Source organism: Rhinichthys klamathensis, unplaced genomic scaffold, assembly GCF_029890125.1.
Source record: "Rhinichthys klamathensis goyatoka isolate OS25496 unplaced genomic scaffold, OSU_Roscu_1.1 h1tg000115l_1, whole genome shotgun sequence".
Classification (NCBI taxonomy): Eukaryota; Metazoa; Chordata; class Actinopteri; order Cypriniformes; family Leuciscidae; genus Rhinichthys; species Rhinichthys klamathensis.
Window position 1 is genome coordinate 998,009 of NW_026606652.1, and position 18,037 is coordinate 1,016,045.

General features: G+C 43.6%; 2 protein-coding genes across 3 annotated transcripts; both read left to right on the forward strand.

The window, feature by feature from the left end:
- Nucleotides 1-831: 831 nt before the first annotated feature.
- LOC130088213 (interferon alpha-inducible protein 27-like protein 2A) lies at nt 832-1,687 on the forward strand. Its single transcript, XM_056254877.1, has 4 exons — nt 832-862; nt 953-985; nt 1,111-1,272; nt 1,549-1,687. Exons 1-4 carry the CDS (start codon nt 847-849, stop codon nt 1,656-1,658), a joined length of 321 nt encoding a protein of 106 aa, XP_056110852.1. The 5' UTR covers nt 832-846; the 3' UTR covers nt 1,659-1,687.
- Nucleotides 1,688-3,972: 2,285 nt separating this feature from the next.
- Nucleotides 3,973-11,674, forward strand: LOC130088227 (uncharacterized). 2 transcript variants are annotated; one of them, XR_008807447.1, is made up of 3 exons: nt 3,973-4,201; nt 4,722-11,086; nt 11,607-11,674. XR_008807447.1 is itself a non-coding variant. In XM_056254897.1 (2 exons), the coding sequence occupies exon 2, from the start codon at nt 4,930-4,932 to the stop codon at nt 10,792-10,794; it is 5,865 nt and encodes a 1,954-aa protein (XP_056110872.1). In that variant the 5' UTR covers nt 3,973-4,201; nt 4,722-4,929; the 3' UTR covers nt 10,795-11,674. The 2 variants fall into 2 exon arrangements, 1 of the variants encoding a protein (XP_056110872.1); XM_056254897.1 differs by having other exon boundaries at nt 4,722-11,674.
- Nucleotides 11,675-18,037: the final 6,363 nt, after the last annotated feature.

The following is an 18,037-nucleotide window of genomic DNA, read 5'->3' on the forward strand; positions in this document are numbered from 1 at the left end:
TCAGTCATAAAAGCCTTCACACAAGGTTTAAAATTATTTCTTTTACTTTTGTGAATATAAAATTTACCAAATAAGATCATAAGGTTCATCATACAGAAGTATATCTTGATTCAAAATATGTATTAACATCTTTTGATGTTATTTCACAATTACAACCAGAAAAGGCTTTTCATTAACACCAATAAACGTGGAATGGCTTTTATCACATAATAATATTCTCTATATTTAATAGGAAATTACCATTTATTCATAACATTTTCATAAGAATGAAACTGAGCTGACTGATCAAAAAGGTCAGATAGAAAGTAAATTCATTTATCCATCCAACTCTGTAAATAAAGAGATTTCTGGTTATTGTAGTATTTTAATGTTATTGTAACTGTAATATTAGCATTGCTTTATGTGGGGAAAAGTTATGTACACAACATAACTTCCAGGCCTTAAGAGCTTGTTGATAGAAGTTGGATAATGCCACGGGCAGTTATAACTAAAATAACAAAAAAACGCAAACCTCCAACCTTTTAAAAAAAATATTGTATGGTATAAATAACCATATTGAGTCCGATTTAAGTAAAACAATTCATGAGCCATTTTACTTTAAATGTGTAATTTAAATGGGGGAAAATACAAAAGCTCAAAACCACCTTCATTTGCAAGAAGTAGAAGAAGTACACGCTGATAGACAGCAGCTGGCAGTAATGCAACTTTTTGGATGCCAACTGCTATAAAACACCAAGAAGAAGAAAAAGCCTACATTTATGTACGCGTTTGGTCTTCAAGTGTGTGTGAGAAATCATTCTACTGTTGTCACGGTGTAGTTTAAAGTAAAGTAAACTTTTCGAAAGCATGGGTTTTCCGAACGGTGAGTAACACGTACCGGTAAACGACACAAAACAAATGTACCTCTGTTTTCCGTCGTTTGTTTTTAAATCCTTTATATTTCAATTTTTAGCTGGCACAGTCATTGCGGTTACAGCTGGGGCTGGTAAGTACTTATTCTAGACCGGTTTAAAAACAAAATCAGCAGGGTTCATATAAAAAAATGCTTGTTAGAACAATAATTTAAATGATAAATGCTTTTTTCTCTCTATTTATTTTCACGTTGGTTAGCTGGTGCCGTTGCTTTGACCCCGTTTGCGCTCGCCATGGCTGGGTTCACCGGTGCCGGGATCGCGGCCGGTTCGGTGGGAGCTGGCATGATGTCAACAGCAGCCGTCGGCAGCGGGGGAGGAGTGGCTGCGGGGAGTTTGGTCGCAGTACTCCAGTCTGCAGGTATTTTTTTATTAAAAGTTCAAAGGGAGTGGTTTACCAAACCTTTATTAAGACTGTAAATGCCTTAAGAAAAGAGAACAAAAAAACATTTGAATAAACTATTGAAAATGATTAGCTAAACTGAATTTTTATGAAATAATAGTACCTGGTTAATATACATGGAATGTTTTTGTATTGTAATTACAAGATTGGAAGCTACTACACCTGTTTTATGCGTCATTCTGCTGCAAGGCTTTGGGTTATTGATGTCATTAGGTGTTTTGTTCTCTCTCTCAGGTGCTGCGGGACTGTCTGCAGCTGCAACAGCTGGTGTGGCGTCTGTGGGTGGTGCTGTGGGGGGTCTGTTTGGAGGAGCTGTTGGTTTGCTGAAAAGGATGAGGAGATGAGAAACGTCCATCAAGCTTCTGATCACAAACACTGACAAAGGCTGCATCCTTTGAAGGCAGGGCCGTAGCCAGAACAAACCAAATGGGGGGGGGGGGCATTTAATTTTCATAGGGGGGTACTTTTTTTAATGATCTGAGATAGACCAAAACAACCCATATTAGGCTATAACTAAAATAGACCACAATAGTCTTGTTTTGTTCAATTATTCAAATAAAGTACTTCACCGTATGATCTCCACGTCTCTATTTTCTCTTAACATTTCCACATTTAGCTAGTAGCCTATAGCAGAATGCTGCATCAGCTTTGACACTATATTCAAGCCAGTCAGGAGTCTGATACCATAAAGACACAAAGGAGCGATTTTTATTATTATACAAGCGAGCAGGGTATCGCTGTAAAATGATCTGATTCGGTCCTTCATTTCCAAGATCATAAATGGCCTGCAGCTTTGGCCCAGTCACAGCGACGGCGGCCACGTCACTAGTAGTAGGCCCATTCATAATTACACCCGCTGCTCTGTCTACGCTGTGAACTTTTGCCTCATTAGACAAATTCTCCATTCCTACCATCTCATTAGCTCCAGAGTCGTCTCCACACACGTTGTTGTTGGTCAAAGTCGTCTTTGTCAAAGACGAATCTTTAAACCACTTTCTTATATCCATAGCTTTGCTGTAGTAGGCCTACAAAACCGCCAAAATTTGATTCTGAGATCGCATGCAATGCGCAGCAGCGCAAAGGAATTGCGTATAAACAATACGGTATGCTTAACTAAATGAATTCCATGATTTATATGATAGATATACTTACACACAAACTGCATATTGTAATTTGAATAAATAAAACTACCAACACAAAAATAACATATTGAAAGGTCTGCTGCTGGAGACTTGCCATTGGCTGTTGTATTTGAATAATTGAGGTAGGTCTTTGCAAGGTTTGGATGCTGTTTTGGGATGTTTTAACAGTCATTTATGAATATAATTATATTTCAAGTTACGTTCTGTGTAATCCAGATAGCACACGTACGTCTGCAAGATGTCTGTTAAAGATCACTTCATCTGAAAACATCTGCTGTTTATTAACATCTAATAGACATCTTTAAGATGTCAGTTTAACATACATTCTAAATCATTACATCTTAAAGACATCTTCTAAACGTCTCGCTTGTATAATAATAAAAATCGCTCCTTTGTGTCTGAGCATATGCGTTGAATAATGAATTTTCTGAATCATTTCTGAAGATAATGTGTTATGCATTTCTACCGTTGAGAGATTACTGTTCCTGTGAGATAAGTTCTGCTGAAACAACTTGGTGAGAAAGTGAAAATAATCACAACCGTAGACATTTAATATTGAATGATTAGGGGGGCACAAATAAGTCATTTGGGGGGGCACTGCCCCCCAATGCCCCACCCTTGACGACGGGCCTGTTCGAAGGTCTGAGTGGGCGTTGTAAAATGGGGCGGTCTAGCCTACGGAGGACTCTTCTTGTCGCCTAGAGAAACTGAAGCTATGTTTTCATTACTCTGTTTTTATGTGCATTTTTAAGGATCGCATCATAAACGAGTGATGGAAATGCCAAATTTCGAGGGGAAAAGATCCCTTAATTCGCTAAAAGTTTTTGACTTGTGCGAAAAAGAGTTAATGCAAATAATGGGAGATGGAAACACATTGGCCTAATAAATTCTGACGTAGCGAACATTAAACCCACTTGCCTTATCGGCTGTTTCCACTGATGGTGTTTTATTTATTGTTGGTTACTAGGTCACCAATACCACCGTCATCTGCTCTAACAACTTGATTGAAACGCAGCTAATTCGCTTTTGTTTTTTGTTTATTTGCGAACTTTGAAACGATTCGCTTCACGTTTGGATGGAAACGTAGCTTGTGACAGCTGCCGTTGATGAGTGACGGTAACGTTTGTTCTAGACGTTTTTGAAAGTTACATTAAACTGTCTGAAAACAAAACGTAAAAGAGTATAAACTATATACAAATACCTCTTAGTAAGATATGTCAACTTTTGAACTGCTTTAAAGGTTGTTGTTTTTTACATTTGAGTAAGTTGAAACCAAATACTTTAAAAGTTTAAAAGTTTAATTTGGCAATTTCTCTCAAATAAATCCTGTCGTCACTAGCACGCTATGAATTCTGGGAGAGGCAAGGCTGTGAAGTATCCATCTGTTGTATCCTTCATTGCACGGGAAACAAAGGACACATTTGGAGGCCGCATTTGGCCTTCGAATGTGGCCTTCGAAGGATGCAGCCTCTGAATTGGGACGCAGCAATAGTCAGTGCAGCTTTACTGTATTAAAGGCTCATTCAGTCGGGACTTTTATTCTGAAACCGCATTTAGTCGGGACTTTTATTCTGAAACCGTAGTCATGGTAACATGCAGAACAGTGTACAGTCGTCAGTGCAACTGCCGCTATCTGCTGTGTGTAGGTGATCTGTGAGAGCTGTCAGCTGTAAAGTTGCTGATTCCTGTTCGTTCGGGGTGATTGGTGCAACTGTAATATTATGATGTTAGTCATTGCCCTTAAAGTAAGTCAATTTGATTATATTTATGTTGATTTTCAGTTGTGTAACTTGATCTGAATAGAGTTAAGCGTCCGTGACATAAGTGCATGTCCGGACATGTCCTGTATAGATCGTTCTGTGTTATCCAGATCAGTAATATGCTAGTATTTAGTAATAGGCTATTACTTGAGTGTGACGATTCATTCTTTATTAAGCGCCATATCAATGTTATGGGTTATTAATGAGGGGATGTTAGTCGGTCTGTTAATATGTTCCAATACTAGACGATCAGCGTCATGTCTGTTTGTATGTAATGCATATGAGCCATGCGGTTACCCATATATGGGCATTGTATGTTATTGAGGACAAATTGCCCTTATAGTGTGTATTTTCCTGTTTAATACCATGTTTCTGTTTATTCAACTGGATGTTAAGTAGAAAAATGTCAATGATGAGTATTGAGGATAATTATTTAATTATTTAACAGTGAATGCTTATTATTGTATTTAGTTTATTCATTCTCTTTATTGTACTTATTTTCCAGACTATGTACATCATTGAATATACAGTTGTGATCCATCCATCTACCTACAATACACCAAGTTAATCTGATCACCTGTCTCCTCATTATTTGTGCTCTTACCGGCACCCAGAAGGGTTTACTCATCCATCACCTAATCCAAACCTAACAGTCCAAAGCCTCTCCAACAAATTGGTCCTTCGAGCCGGATTGAGTATTCCCCTCTGAAGTTATGGACTCTGATGAGGAGATGCTTGGAGGAACTCGCCCTAAGCGCCATACTCGTCCTCCAGCTTACCTACAGCAATATGAGGTACATTATACACGAGGCAGACCTGTCGCTGATCATGATGTTCCACAAACCTGGGAGGCACCTGCCCAACGGACTCCCCCCTCATCCTTCCAGACCTACGCCATTGCCCCTGATGGTGACCTGATATGTTCTGGTGGATCACAGATCATGTCCTCGAATTATCTGCCTCCACAGCATGTTGTATGTCCTCAGCGTTCCTTCTCGTCGCCTTCGGCAGCTGATTTCACTACCTCTGCACATGACCGTGAGCGACAGCATTTGCGCCAGGAGCATGCACAACTAATGCAGACACATCAGGCTTTCCAGGCTGACTTAAGGGAGTTGAGAGAAGTCCGTGCTGAAGTTAGAGAATTAGTACAGGTGGCTCAGTCCCTTCGAGTCGATCTCAGTAAAGCTAGAGGAGAGAACCTATCGCCAGCACAGCTGACAGCGTCTCAGTTATCCAGCCCCCTGAGGCCAGCTGAATCTACAAACTTAGTGGAGGATGGACACTTCGCTGAGCTTCCCCCACCCCCGTGGCCTGAGCCTGACGTTGAGCTGAGAGCCCGGGTGGATGCCCTTGCTTTGTCTGATACGGGTGCCACAATTCACCTACCTGTGATGCCAGAGACCAGAAATTATCCCTTTGTATCCCCAGCTACTCAGTCACGCCCTCCTAAACCTTATGCTCCTGATGTCTGGCGATTTCCCCCTCCTCCTACTCCTAAAGAGCTTCAAGAGCTGCTAACACCTGCGGCCATGCCTTTACCTGCCAACCGCACGTCGGTACCTATCTCCTCACGGTTCAGCTCTATGCCTGCTTATTCGATTCCTCCAAATCTAGCGATGAAGGTAGAACCCAATCAACCTCTTGCAGTATCTATGTCTGAATATGTGTACAGAGGACCTACCCCTACCATTCCTAAGTTTAGCCGGCCTGATCCTGGTGAGTTTGCCAGACTCCGGATTGCTTTAGAGAACCTGCTCCCTCCTGACGGGACAGAACTTTTCAAATACCAGATCTTAGTGGATCATCTCAAGCTTGAGGAGGCTAGAATGATAGCGGACGCTTATCTGAACTCCCTTACCCCATTCACTGATACAATGACTGCACTTCATGAGAAGTTTGGTCAACCGCATCAACTTGCCTTAAGGAGGATCGCTGTTGTTCTTGAGAGTCCTGACATCAAGCGAGGTGATATATCTGCCTTCCAGAGGTTCGCTCTCCAGGTACAGTCACTAGTGGGACTACTGAGAACCTTGGGACGCGATGGTGAACTGGAGCTAAGTTGTGGGTCCCATGTTGCGCGACTTCTTAGTAAGCTTCCACCTGAGCTGCGTGCTGACTTCCGTCGCCATATGTTCCACCAACCTGGCATGACCCCTAATCTAGTTGACCTTTCGAACTGGCTCCGTTACGAAACATGGTGCCACAGCTACGATGCCGAGCCGATGTCTAAAGTCTTTCACGCTAAGCAAGACTCTGGAAAGAGAACTGTGACCATCCTGCATGGGGTTAAAGAACCCCCAGTTGAGACTCCCATCTCTCGCAAGGGTCCCGTTTCACAAACTAAACCTTCTAAAGTGAAACGGTATTGTCCATTCTGTGATCAGACTGAGCATTATCTAAGCCAGTGTGCATCCTTCAGTAAGCTTAACTCTGACCAGGTCAGGACATGGATTCGGAGTAACAACCGTTGCTGGCGATGCGCTAGGGCACACCATGCTGCTCAATGTGACCTTAAGAAACCCTGCAACCTATGCCAAGGCACACATCTCCGCCCTCTTCATGAGGTGAATGTTGGTCTATCCCCGAGGGAGGATTCGGCTCAAGTGGAAAAGAGCTGCCTGACGAATTCCTCTCCGGATCGACTCTTCCTGGATAAACCCTCTGTCGGAGGTCGAGTCATGCTCAAAGTGGTTCCTGTAAATTTACATTATGAAGATCGCACCCTTGACACCTTCGCTCTTCTTGACGATGGCTCGGAGAGGACTATTCTGCTCTCCACTGCAGTTAAGGCCTTGGGCATCAAGGGTGTCCCTGAGGATCTGCCTTTGCGGACGGTGAGAGACGATATTCAGGTCCTTCATGGCTCTTCCATATCCTTTCGGATCTCTTCCATCTGTAAACCCCAAACCAGTTATAAGATCAATCATGCCTTCACAGCAGATCGTCTTAACCTATCCCGCCAGTCTTACCCAGTAGAACAGCTACGACAGAAGTACAGGCATCTGCGGGGTCTTCCAATCAGTACACTTAATGAAGTCCAGCCTTTACTTCTCATCGGTTCCGATCAGCCCCATCTCATAATTCCGACAGAGCCTGTTCATTGGGGCGGCCCGGGTGCGCCAGCTGCAGTTCATACACGCCTAGGATGGACGCTCCAGGGCCCCATTCCTTTCATGGGGCGGCCTCATGCAGCACGGCAATGCCTGTTAACATCCATGGATCCAATTCAGGACGAACTCTTCCAGAATGTTCAACGCCTGTGGCAGTTGGATGTGGGTCCGCAGTGGGAGAGTAAAGATGTAACCCGGTCCAAGCAAGATCATGAGGCTCTTCAGCTGCTTGAGATGGAAACCCGCACTCACCCTGTGGAGGGCATCAATCGGTTAGCTACGCCTTTACTGCGGCGTAAGGATATGCCTTGTTTGAATGCACCTAAGGAGTCAGTCCTACCTACCCTTCGTAGTGTAGAGAGGCGTCTGCTGAAGGACCCCACCAAAGCTGAGGTCTATAAAGAGGAAATGAGGAAATTAGTTGAGACAGGAGCTGTTCGGGAAGCGACTGACCCCTTACCTGATTCGGCTGAATGCTGGTACATCCCTCACCACATTGTTAGTCACAATGGAAAGTGCCGCATTGTCTTTAACTGCTCCCATCAGTATCAAGGACAAAGCCTCAATCAGTACCTGTTGCCAGGGCCCACCCTTGGGGCCTCGCTATTGGGTGTTCTTATCCGCTTCAGAGAACATCCTGTGGCAGTGAGTGGGGACATCAAGGCGATGTTTCACCAGGTTCGCCTTTTACCTGGGGATCGTCCTCTACTCCGCTTCCTTTGGCGGGACCTGAAGATGGATGAGGCACCTAGGATTCTTGAGTGGCAGGTACTACCCTTTGGCACGACCTCCAGTCCATGCTGTGCAACCTACGCACTACAACGCCATGTACAGCAACATCCTCAGACTGATGAAACGATTCGGTTTTCGGTGGAGAGATGTTTCTATGTCGATAATTGCCTGCAGAGCCTGCCTACTGTTGAAGCAGCGCGAAGTTTGATTGATCGACTACGGAATATCCTCTCTGGAGCTGGATTTGACATTCGCCAGTGGGCCTGCAATGCTCCTGGTGTGGTGAGTCACCTACCAACCAATGCCCGAGCTGTGAGTGTGGAACTGTGGTTGACGCAGGAGAAGTCAGATATCCCTGAATCAACGCTAGGCCTGAGCTGGAACTGGCAGACGGACACTTTGTCGTACAAGCACCGACCTGTGGTATATAACACTCTTACATTGAGGAATATATATAAGGTCCTAGCTTCCCAATACGACCCTCTTGGCTGGCTTCTACCTTTTACGACTCGAGCGAAAGTGATCATTAAGCAACTGTGGAACAAACAGAGAGGGTGGGATGACCCCAACTTACCACCTGAGCTCCTCCGGTCTTGGAATAGTTGGGAAGAGGAACTCCAATACCTCCCTGGTATCACGTTTTCCCGGCCATATCTCCCTCCTGAAGTTGAAATGAGTATAGCTACTCATGAGGTACATGTCTTCTCGGATGCTTCTGAGCAGGCATACGGAGCGGTGGCTTACCTCCGGACTACCGACCAGGAAGGTCGGACCTACCTGTCCTTTATCATCGCACGCTCGCGTGTCACTCCTAGACGAGCTCACTCTATTCCAAGACTGGAACTCTGCGGAAGTCTAGTCGCAGCACAGTTGGCTAAGTTACTGGAGAAAGAGTTGACCCTACCCATCAAGTCTATTTCCCTGTGGACAGACTCTACCACGGTCCTTCAGTGGTTGAATTCGGAGTCCTGTCGATACAGAGTCTTTGTCGGAAACAGAATTGCTGAGATCCAGGAGTTGACGGATAAGTGTTCATGGCATTATGTAAGTTCTGCAGACAATCCGGCTGATGACCTCACGAAAGGGAAACCTCTTCAATACCTCGCTGCATCCAACCGATGGTCTCAAGGACCCTCCTTCCTCCTCCAGGATCCCAAGGATTGGCCAGTATTACCTACGACTGAGACCATGGCAGACAAGGTTGAACTGCGGAAATCGGCCTTCTGTGGGATCAGTACCTGCCCTCCTTCTTCTGGCAATACTGATGGGTGGAACTACCATACCTGGCAGGAACTATTGGACGTGACAGCCCAAGAACTTCGAACTACCATTTCTCCTGGGACTTCTCCCCAGGCTGAGGATTACCATCAGGCTGAGCTCCAAATTCTCAGACGGGTGCAGCAGGAATCATTTCCTGAGGACTATAAATTGTTAGAGAGTGGGAAGTCAGTCAGGTCCAAAAGTCGTCTAATCACCTTAGCCCCGGAAATGGATCCGTCCAGTGGTCTTATCAGGGTAGGAGGTCGTCTGAGGAGAGTTGCAGGCATTGAGGACTCTGTTTTACATCCTCTGGTTTTGGACCCTTATCACCCAGTCACCCGTTTGATCATACATCATTATGACCAGAAGTTACATCATTCTGGATCTGAACGGCTGTTTGCCGAACTACGGAGATATTACTGGATTCTTCGTGGCCGCGAAGCTGTGCGACGGTTTCAACATGAGTGTCCGGAATGTCAACGGTGGAGGGCCCAACCGACAATCCCTAAGATGGCAGATTTACCCTCTGCTCGTCTTCGGCTCTACAAGCCTGCCTTCCATTCTTGTGGAATGGACTGTTTTGGACCATTGCTGGTCAGACTCGGAAGACGTACAGAGAAGCGTTGGGGTATTCTGTTTAAATGTTTGACCACGAGAGCAGTCCATTTAGACCTACTTCCAAGCATGAGTACTGACTCCTTCCTCATGGCTCTTAGAAGGTTTGTCTCGAGGAGAGGGACACCGGCTGAGTTATGGTCAGATCAAGGTACGAACTTCCGCGGGGGTGAAAGGGAGTTACGGGAAGCTTATGCCGCATTAGTTCCTGATATACAGCATCAGCTTGCTCGTCAGAAGATCCATTTCCATTTCAATCCCCCATCGGCCCCCCACTTCGGTGGAGTCTGGGAACGGGAGGTGAGATCTGTTAAGTCAGCCTTGTACACAGTTTTGGATTCAGAGTCAGTTCCCGAGGAAGTGTTGATGACCGTCTTGCTGGAAGTGGAGGCCATCCTGAATTCAAAACCCTTGGGTTATGTGTCGTCCGATATTGCAGATGCTGACCCAGTGACGCCAAATAGTTTCCTCATGGGGCGGCCGGATGGATCTCTGCCTCAAGTCATTTACCCAGAATCAGAGATGCTAAGTCGCCGGCGCTGGCGACATTCCCAGATCCTAGCGGACCGATTCTGGTCAAGGTTCATTAGGGACTATCTTCCCAGCCTTCAAACTCGCCAGAAATGGCAAGCCTCTCCCCCTGACTTGAAGGAGAAAACATTTGTTTTAGTTGTAGACCCCCAATTACCTCGTGGTTTATGGCCTGTGGGACAAGTTATCAAGACTCACCTAAGTCCGGATGGTCATATCCGTTCAGCGGACGTTCAGATAAAGGGCCAAGTTTACACCAGACCGGTAGCCCGCCTAGTCATCCTGCCAGCCTTACCTAAGGATTGTCCCGATGCTGCTAGCCCCTGATAAGTGAAGTCGCCTTTCATGGCAGCAAAGATGCTCCACATCTTTGGGGGCGGCTGTATTAAAGGCTCATTCAGTCGGGACTTTTATTCTGAAACCGCATTTAGTCGGGACTTTTATTCTGAAACCGTAGTCATGGTAACATGCAGAACAGTGTACAGTCGTCAGTGCAACTGCCGCTATCTGCTGTGTGTAGGTGATCTGTGAGAGCTGTCAGCTGTAAAGTTGCTGATTCCTGTTCGTTCGGGGTGATTGGTGCAACTGTAATATTATGATGTTAGTCATTGCCCTTAAAGTAAGTCAATTTGATTATATTTATGTTGATTTTCAGTTGTGTAACTTGATCTGAATAGAGTTAAGCGTCCGTGACATAAGTGCATGTCCGGACATGTCCTGTATAGATCGTTCTGTGTTATCCAGATCAGTAATATGCTAGTATTTAGTAATAGGCTATTACTTGAGTGTGACGATTCATTCTTTATTAAGCGCCATATCAATGTTATGGGTTATTAATGAGGGGATGTTAGTCGGTCTGTTAATATGTTCCAATACTAGACGATCAGCGTCATGTCTGTTTGTATGTAATGCATATGAGCCATGCGGTTACCCATATATGGGCATTGTATGTTATTGAGGACAAATTGCCCTTATAGTGTGTATTTTCCTGTTTAATACCATGTTTCTGTTTATTCAACTGGATGTTAAGTAGAAAAATGTCAATGATGAGTATTGAGGATAATTATTTAATTATTTAACAGTGAATGCTTATTATTGTATTTAGTTTATTCATTCTCTTTATTGTACTTATTTTCCAGACTATGTACATCATTGAATATACAGTTGTGATCCATCCATCTACCTACAATACACCAAGTTAATCTGATCACCTGTCTCCTCATTATTTGTGCTCTTACCGGCACCCAGAAGGGTTTACTCATCCATCACCTAATCCAAACCTAACAGTCCAAAGCCTCTCCAACATTTACAATTATAATGTTGGAAAAATACCAGCTAAATTGCGGAGCAGCAAAAAAAAAAACCAGACAGTCCATGAAAGGAGTTTGGAAGCAGCCTCTGTGTGTGTATATGTAATTGTGTGTTCTTGTAATTGTAATTTTATTACATTTTGAAAATAAAAATGTAAGCACATGAAATCGGAGATCTTGAAAAATCTGTGATTCTTCATGTCATTGTCTTAAAATGAAAATTACGATGTCATTCTACAGCTCTATGCTAGATGTAGTATGTTTAAATTTACTTTACTAAAAGCACTTACATCCTGTCATCGAGTTTAGAGTTAACAATATTCACTATTGTTTCTCATAGAATGCATAAATGTACTATTTAAAATGAATCAAAATATTAAATTCTTGTCCTTATACAGGTCCTTCTCAAAAAATTAGCATATTGTGATAAAGTTCATTATTTTCCATAATGTAATGATAAAAATTAAACTTTCATATATTTTAGATTCATTGCACACCAACTGAAATATTTCAGGTCTTTTATTGTTTTAATACTGATGATTTTGGCATACAGCTCATGAAAACCCAAAATTCCTGTCTAAAAAAATTAGCATATTTCATCCGACTAATAAAAGAAGTGTTTTTAATACAAAAAAAAAGTCAACCTTCAAATAATTATGTTCAGTTATGCACTCAATAGTCAATACTTGGTTGGGAATCCTTTTGCAGAAATGACTGCTTCAATGCAGCGTGGCATGGAGGCAATCAGCCTGTGGCACTGCTGATGTGTTATGGAGGCCCAGGATGCTTCGATAGCGGCCTTAAGCTCATCCAGAGTGTTGGGTCTTGCGTCTCTCAACTTTCTCTTCACAATATCCCACAGATTCTCTATGGGGTTCAGGTCAGGAGAGTTGGTCCATGGTCCATTTATCCATGGTCAGTAAACCATTTACCAGTGGTTTTGGCACTGTGAGCAGGTGCCAGGTCGTGCTGAAAAATGAAATCTTCATCTCCATAAAGCTTTTCAGCAGATGGAAGCATGAAGTGCTCCAAAATCTCCTGATAGTTAGCTGCATTGACCCTGCCCTTGATAAAACACAGTGCACCAACACCAGCAGCTGACATGGCACCCCAGACCATCACTGACTGTGGGTACTTGACACTGGACTTCAGGCATTTTGGCATTTCCTTCTCCCCAGTCTTCCTCCAGACTCTGGCACCTTGATTTCCGAATGACATGCAAAACTGAGCAACAGTCCAGTGCTGCTTCTCTGTAGCCCAGGTCAGGCGCTTCTGCCGCTGTTTCTGGTTCAAAAGTGGCTTGACCTGGGGAATGCGGCACCTGTAGCCCATTTCCTGCACACGCCTGTGCACGGTGGCTCTGGATGTTTCTACTCCAGACTCAGTCCACTGCTTCCGCAGGTCCCCGAAGGTCTGGAATCGGTCCTTCTCCACAATCTTCCTCAGGGTCCGGTCACCTCTTCTCGTTGTGCAGCGTTTTTTGCCACACTTGTTCCTTCCCACAGACTTCCCACTGAGGTGCCTTGATACAGCACTCTGGGAACAGCCTATTTGTTCAGAAATTTCTTTCTGTCTTACCCTCTTGCTTGAGGGTGTCAATGATGGCCTTCTGGACAGCAGTCAGGTCGGCAGTCTTACCCATGATTGCGGTTTTGAGTAATGAAACAGGCTGGGAGTTTTTAAAAGCCTCAGGAATCTTTTGCAGGTGTTTAGAATTAATTAGTTGATTCAGATGATTAGGTTAATAGCTTGTTTAGAGACCCTTTTCATGATATGCTAATTTTTTTAGACAGGAATTTGGGGTTTTCATGAGCTGTATGCCAAAATCATCAGTATTAAAACAATAAAAGACCTGAAATATTTCAGTTGGTGTGCAATGAATCTAAAATATATGAAAGTTTAATTTTTATCATTACATTATGGAAAATAATGAACTTTATCACAATATGCTAATTTTTTGAGAAGGACCTGTACATCAATGTGGAAAAATATCTGTATTTTTTTTACAGATATTTTATTACCCAAAGTGACTTATGATTTCCATTACACGAGAGTAGATGTTAAAACTTCATGCTGATTTGTACTCGGCTTTCGCCAAGATAAGCAAAACCAAGACGTAGCTTTACAGTAAACTATGCTTCTCCATCCATTTACACTTCTTTCCATAAGGTGGTGTGACTCCCCTTCTGTCCGGCGTTAACGGCAGCAGTGTACTTGGCGCGTTAGCGCACGCGACGGCTGCAACTACAGGACCAGCACGACAACCGTCTGGATTGAACCGAGTAGGGGACATCTCTAGGGTCTTCAAGTGGGCACCTTCCGTCCTCAGTGTTTCGTCGACTAGCCCACGACACCTCAAGAGGGCTCGACAGTGACTCTGGCGTCCCAGTGTCACCCCCCTCCGTCCCCCACTCAACTCAGCCCAGCTTACTGACCTCTACTGTACATCCCTCCTGCTGCTGAGACCTAACCACAATCTCTCCGCAACGCGACCATACGCGCCAACCCGTTTGACTAAGGCTGTCGAGCCCCACTGGTGCGTTAATATGCAGTTTCAGTGGACAACGGTTCCACAACTTAGGAATAATGTAGCAAAAACATGTTATTAATCATGGAGAAATTAAGTTTCAATGCAAAGTTTTGAAGTTGACCAGAAGGGTACAGTACAAACAAATAGTTATTTACTGGCATCTGTGGTTCCATGAAGAACCTTCCAAGGAACTTTTTCACAAAAGGTTCTCTACAGTGGAAAAAGGTTCTTCACACTAAGAATAATGGTTATTTTAAGAACGTTTCACTAAGAGGTTATTTGCTCCAAAAATGGTTATTCTATGGCTGCTGTGTATATAAAAGTATAGTGCAGGTGTTCTGAAAATCATATTTAAGGCCAGATCACACTACCACAACAGACAGTTGATGGCTTTTGTTGGGTAAATGTGGCTCAGGCTATAATAATGGGCATTTAATCTAGGTCATACTTTATAATCATAATTTCGAATTTAATATCATAATAGACTTTCACATGATAATTTCGACTGACTTGTCATAATTCGTACTATTCATGTCACAATGGCTTTTTAAATCATTTTGTTTTTTTTTCTTATTTCATATTTATGACTTGTTAAATCAGAATTTCGATTATAATTATGATTTGCAAAAGCGTGTTCTCTTACGAGAGTATCTCTCGTGCTGCGTAATATCTTACGCTATGGGGAAAACCTCTTTTCCTCGAGATATTGAAGCCAAAAATTATCCTTAATTTGCCTATTGGCTGACCTGTGGCAACAGCAGCAGCCTATCGAGAGAGGCCAATGAGGCCGTGATACCCAATGGGGGTGCTTCGCGCCCATTTACGTCACGTCCCGCCAGAATAGGCGTGGCCTTGGCCTATAAATATAGCTCGACAGGCTGATACAAACTGTTTTTTTTTATCAGCCTATCGAGAGAGCCTATCGAGGGCCTCTCTCGATAGGCTGCTGCTGTTGCCACAGGTCAGCCAATAGGCACGCGAGCCTATTGGCTGACCTAAGTACGTTTTTTTTTTCTGTGGCGAATTTTATCTTCCATAATATCGCTGATATCTGGAAGGATTCTGCAGTGCACGTGATTTCTTTTTTCTTTTTTTGGATTTTAAAGACGTATCATAAAACTGTAACAAGACATCCAAATAGACACAACTATAAAGATAGGGTTTACAATACAAGTTAACTTCACAGACAACTTATTTTGCAGTGCAATAAAGTTTATTTATATCTGCAACCAATCGTAGCCTAAGGTTGTGTGACAAAAACGAAAAACACACAGTAAAAATACTAATAAGCTAAAAATATAAACGACCGTCCGAACCAGATGCCTCTTGTGGACTAGAAATGTACAGTTCTAATTATATCCGTTAATTAAACTTGACGCATTGGCTGCTATAGTCAGACAGAAAACAGAGCGAAAGGTAGCCTGACTTCGTCATACTCATATTCTAGTCAGAATGTGAGTCTGATACTGCTTCATAGGGCTTTGATTATGAGGCGTGTCTTAACCGAACCAGGAAAAAAAACAACCTCTGCACTCAATTGGATAGATAGACCTACAACCAATGAGAGCAACGCAGTAAGTCAACTACTTTGCATAGCACAGTTGTCAACTACATGTACTCAAATGCACGCACGCTGGAAGAAGTAAAATAACGAGTGTTGCTTCTTTTACTTGGCCCTCTATGAGTGCGACCAAAGGAGAAACTACAACGACCACAGGGTTTTTATTGCGTCCCATCTTCTTAGTTACCATCGGAGCCAGCTGATAAAATAAACTTTTGCCGAATCCCGTAGGAAGGACGGCAAACACATCTTTCCGATCGACAAATGCCTTGATTGCAGTTCTATGGTCGTCTTTTAAAATGAATGCGCTGTCGATTTCTTTTACAACAGACGCGATAGCGCAATCTAATACATCTCAGTTCTCCAGCGGCAGTCATCTCTGAGGGAAACCAGTTCAACCCAAGCGCTCTTTGATAACGTGAGGATTACGTCCCTGCAGATCATCTGTCCATCATCGTATAAAGCCCGCCCTGGCAATTTGATTGGCCCAACGATTTCTGAACCGATCATAATTATTCCTCAATGGAGCGAGTCCAGACCGAACTTCCCGATCAAAAAATGTTGTGGGCGGGGTTCGGGCTGGCATCCAGGCTAAGCGAAAGGGCTACATGGCTGACGAATCCGATTGAGCAATAAAACATCTGAAAACATTAAATTCTATACTTTAAAGCCTGTATGTTGTATGTAATTGCAAATTATCTAACAAACAACGTGGAATTTATTATGGTGATGGAGAGAAATATTAACACTAAACTGACAAGCGATGAAAAAGCACACGATCCGGAGCTTGCGCGACGTATGAGGTCATGTATTTCGCCGTCTTGAGGTTGCACATGCGCGCTGAATGGGAAATGGGAAACTCACAAGGGGGTAATCCATCGACCGGAAGTTGAAGCCCGCCGGGTGCCGCCATGTTGTAGCAGAACTTCACTTGCGTTAGCATTTCCATTGACTCCCATTCATTTTTGCGTCACTTTGACAGCGAATAACTTTACATCTGAGGCGTTTAAAGACTCTATTTGTCCATTATTTATTTCTAAAGAAACACGACAATGTATAAAGGGCTCCATTACCTTCTATGTTACACTATGGCCCCGTAGAAACAGATTTAGTAAAAATAGGCTAACGGGTTCCGGCAAGATGGCGGATCGGGTGCATTGCAGGGTTTGAGCTCTCTAGGCCTGTCCCAGATTTTAACACATATTTCGCTATCCAATGGACATATTGTGCTCCTTTTGAATCTACAAATAAAACGGAACCTCCGGAAAAGTTTGTACACCATGACGTCGAAGAAACAGAATCTGGCTTTATCACGCAGCAACGTGACACCTGTCGACCACGAGTATGCTGGAAGGATGGAGGTGGATTCCACCGAGAAACCTAAAAGAAAAGACCCGTTCTCACCACTAAAGATCACACCAGCTGCGAAAAAGCAGGATACTGGGACAGAAGGGAATGAAGCTATGAATACGGTCCTGGGAGCCATAAAGCAGCTAACTGATAAGGTGGATACACTAGGCACTCAGCTGCAACATAACTCCATCATGTTGACCAGCATTGCAAAGGCTGTCGAGTTCAACGCAGCAGAAATTAAAGATTGTAAAATGCAGTTACAATCGACTGTTCGTGATGTGTCGGCTGTAAAGAAAGACAACTCGGAGCTAATGGAGCGTGTCTTGGAGCTAGAACGATACAAACGCCGGTGGAATCTTAGGATTCGTGGATTAAAGGAAAAAGAAGGTGAAGACATACGTCAGGCGGTCGCTGATTTACTCGTTAAAATCTCACCATCATGGTCCTCGAGTATCAATCAGATTGTGGACTCAGTTCATCGAATAGGGAGACGTGAAGAAAACACAACAAGACACGTCATAATTCAGTTCACTCAGAGATTCCATCGAGATGCGTTGTGGAGATTGACCAAGGATCACGCGATCTGCAAAGAACTTCGTATCAGCTTCATCGAAGACCTCTGTAAAGCCGACAGGGAGACCCGAGCTGCACTGTGGCCTAAAATAAAAGAAGCAAGAGATGCTGGAAAGCGTGCATACTTCAGAGGGGGTGCCGGATACATTAACGGACAGCGAGTCACTTAGGAGCACACAAGGTAACGTCTAGGATCAAGAGGTCTGTTTTGTTCAAGGCTTGGAAAGGCCGTTTGACTTTAAG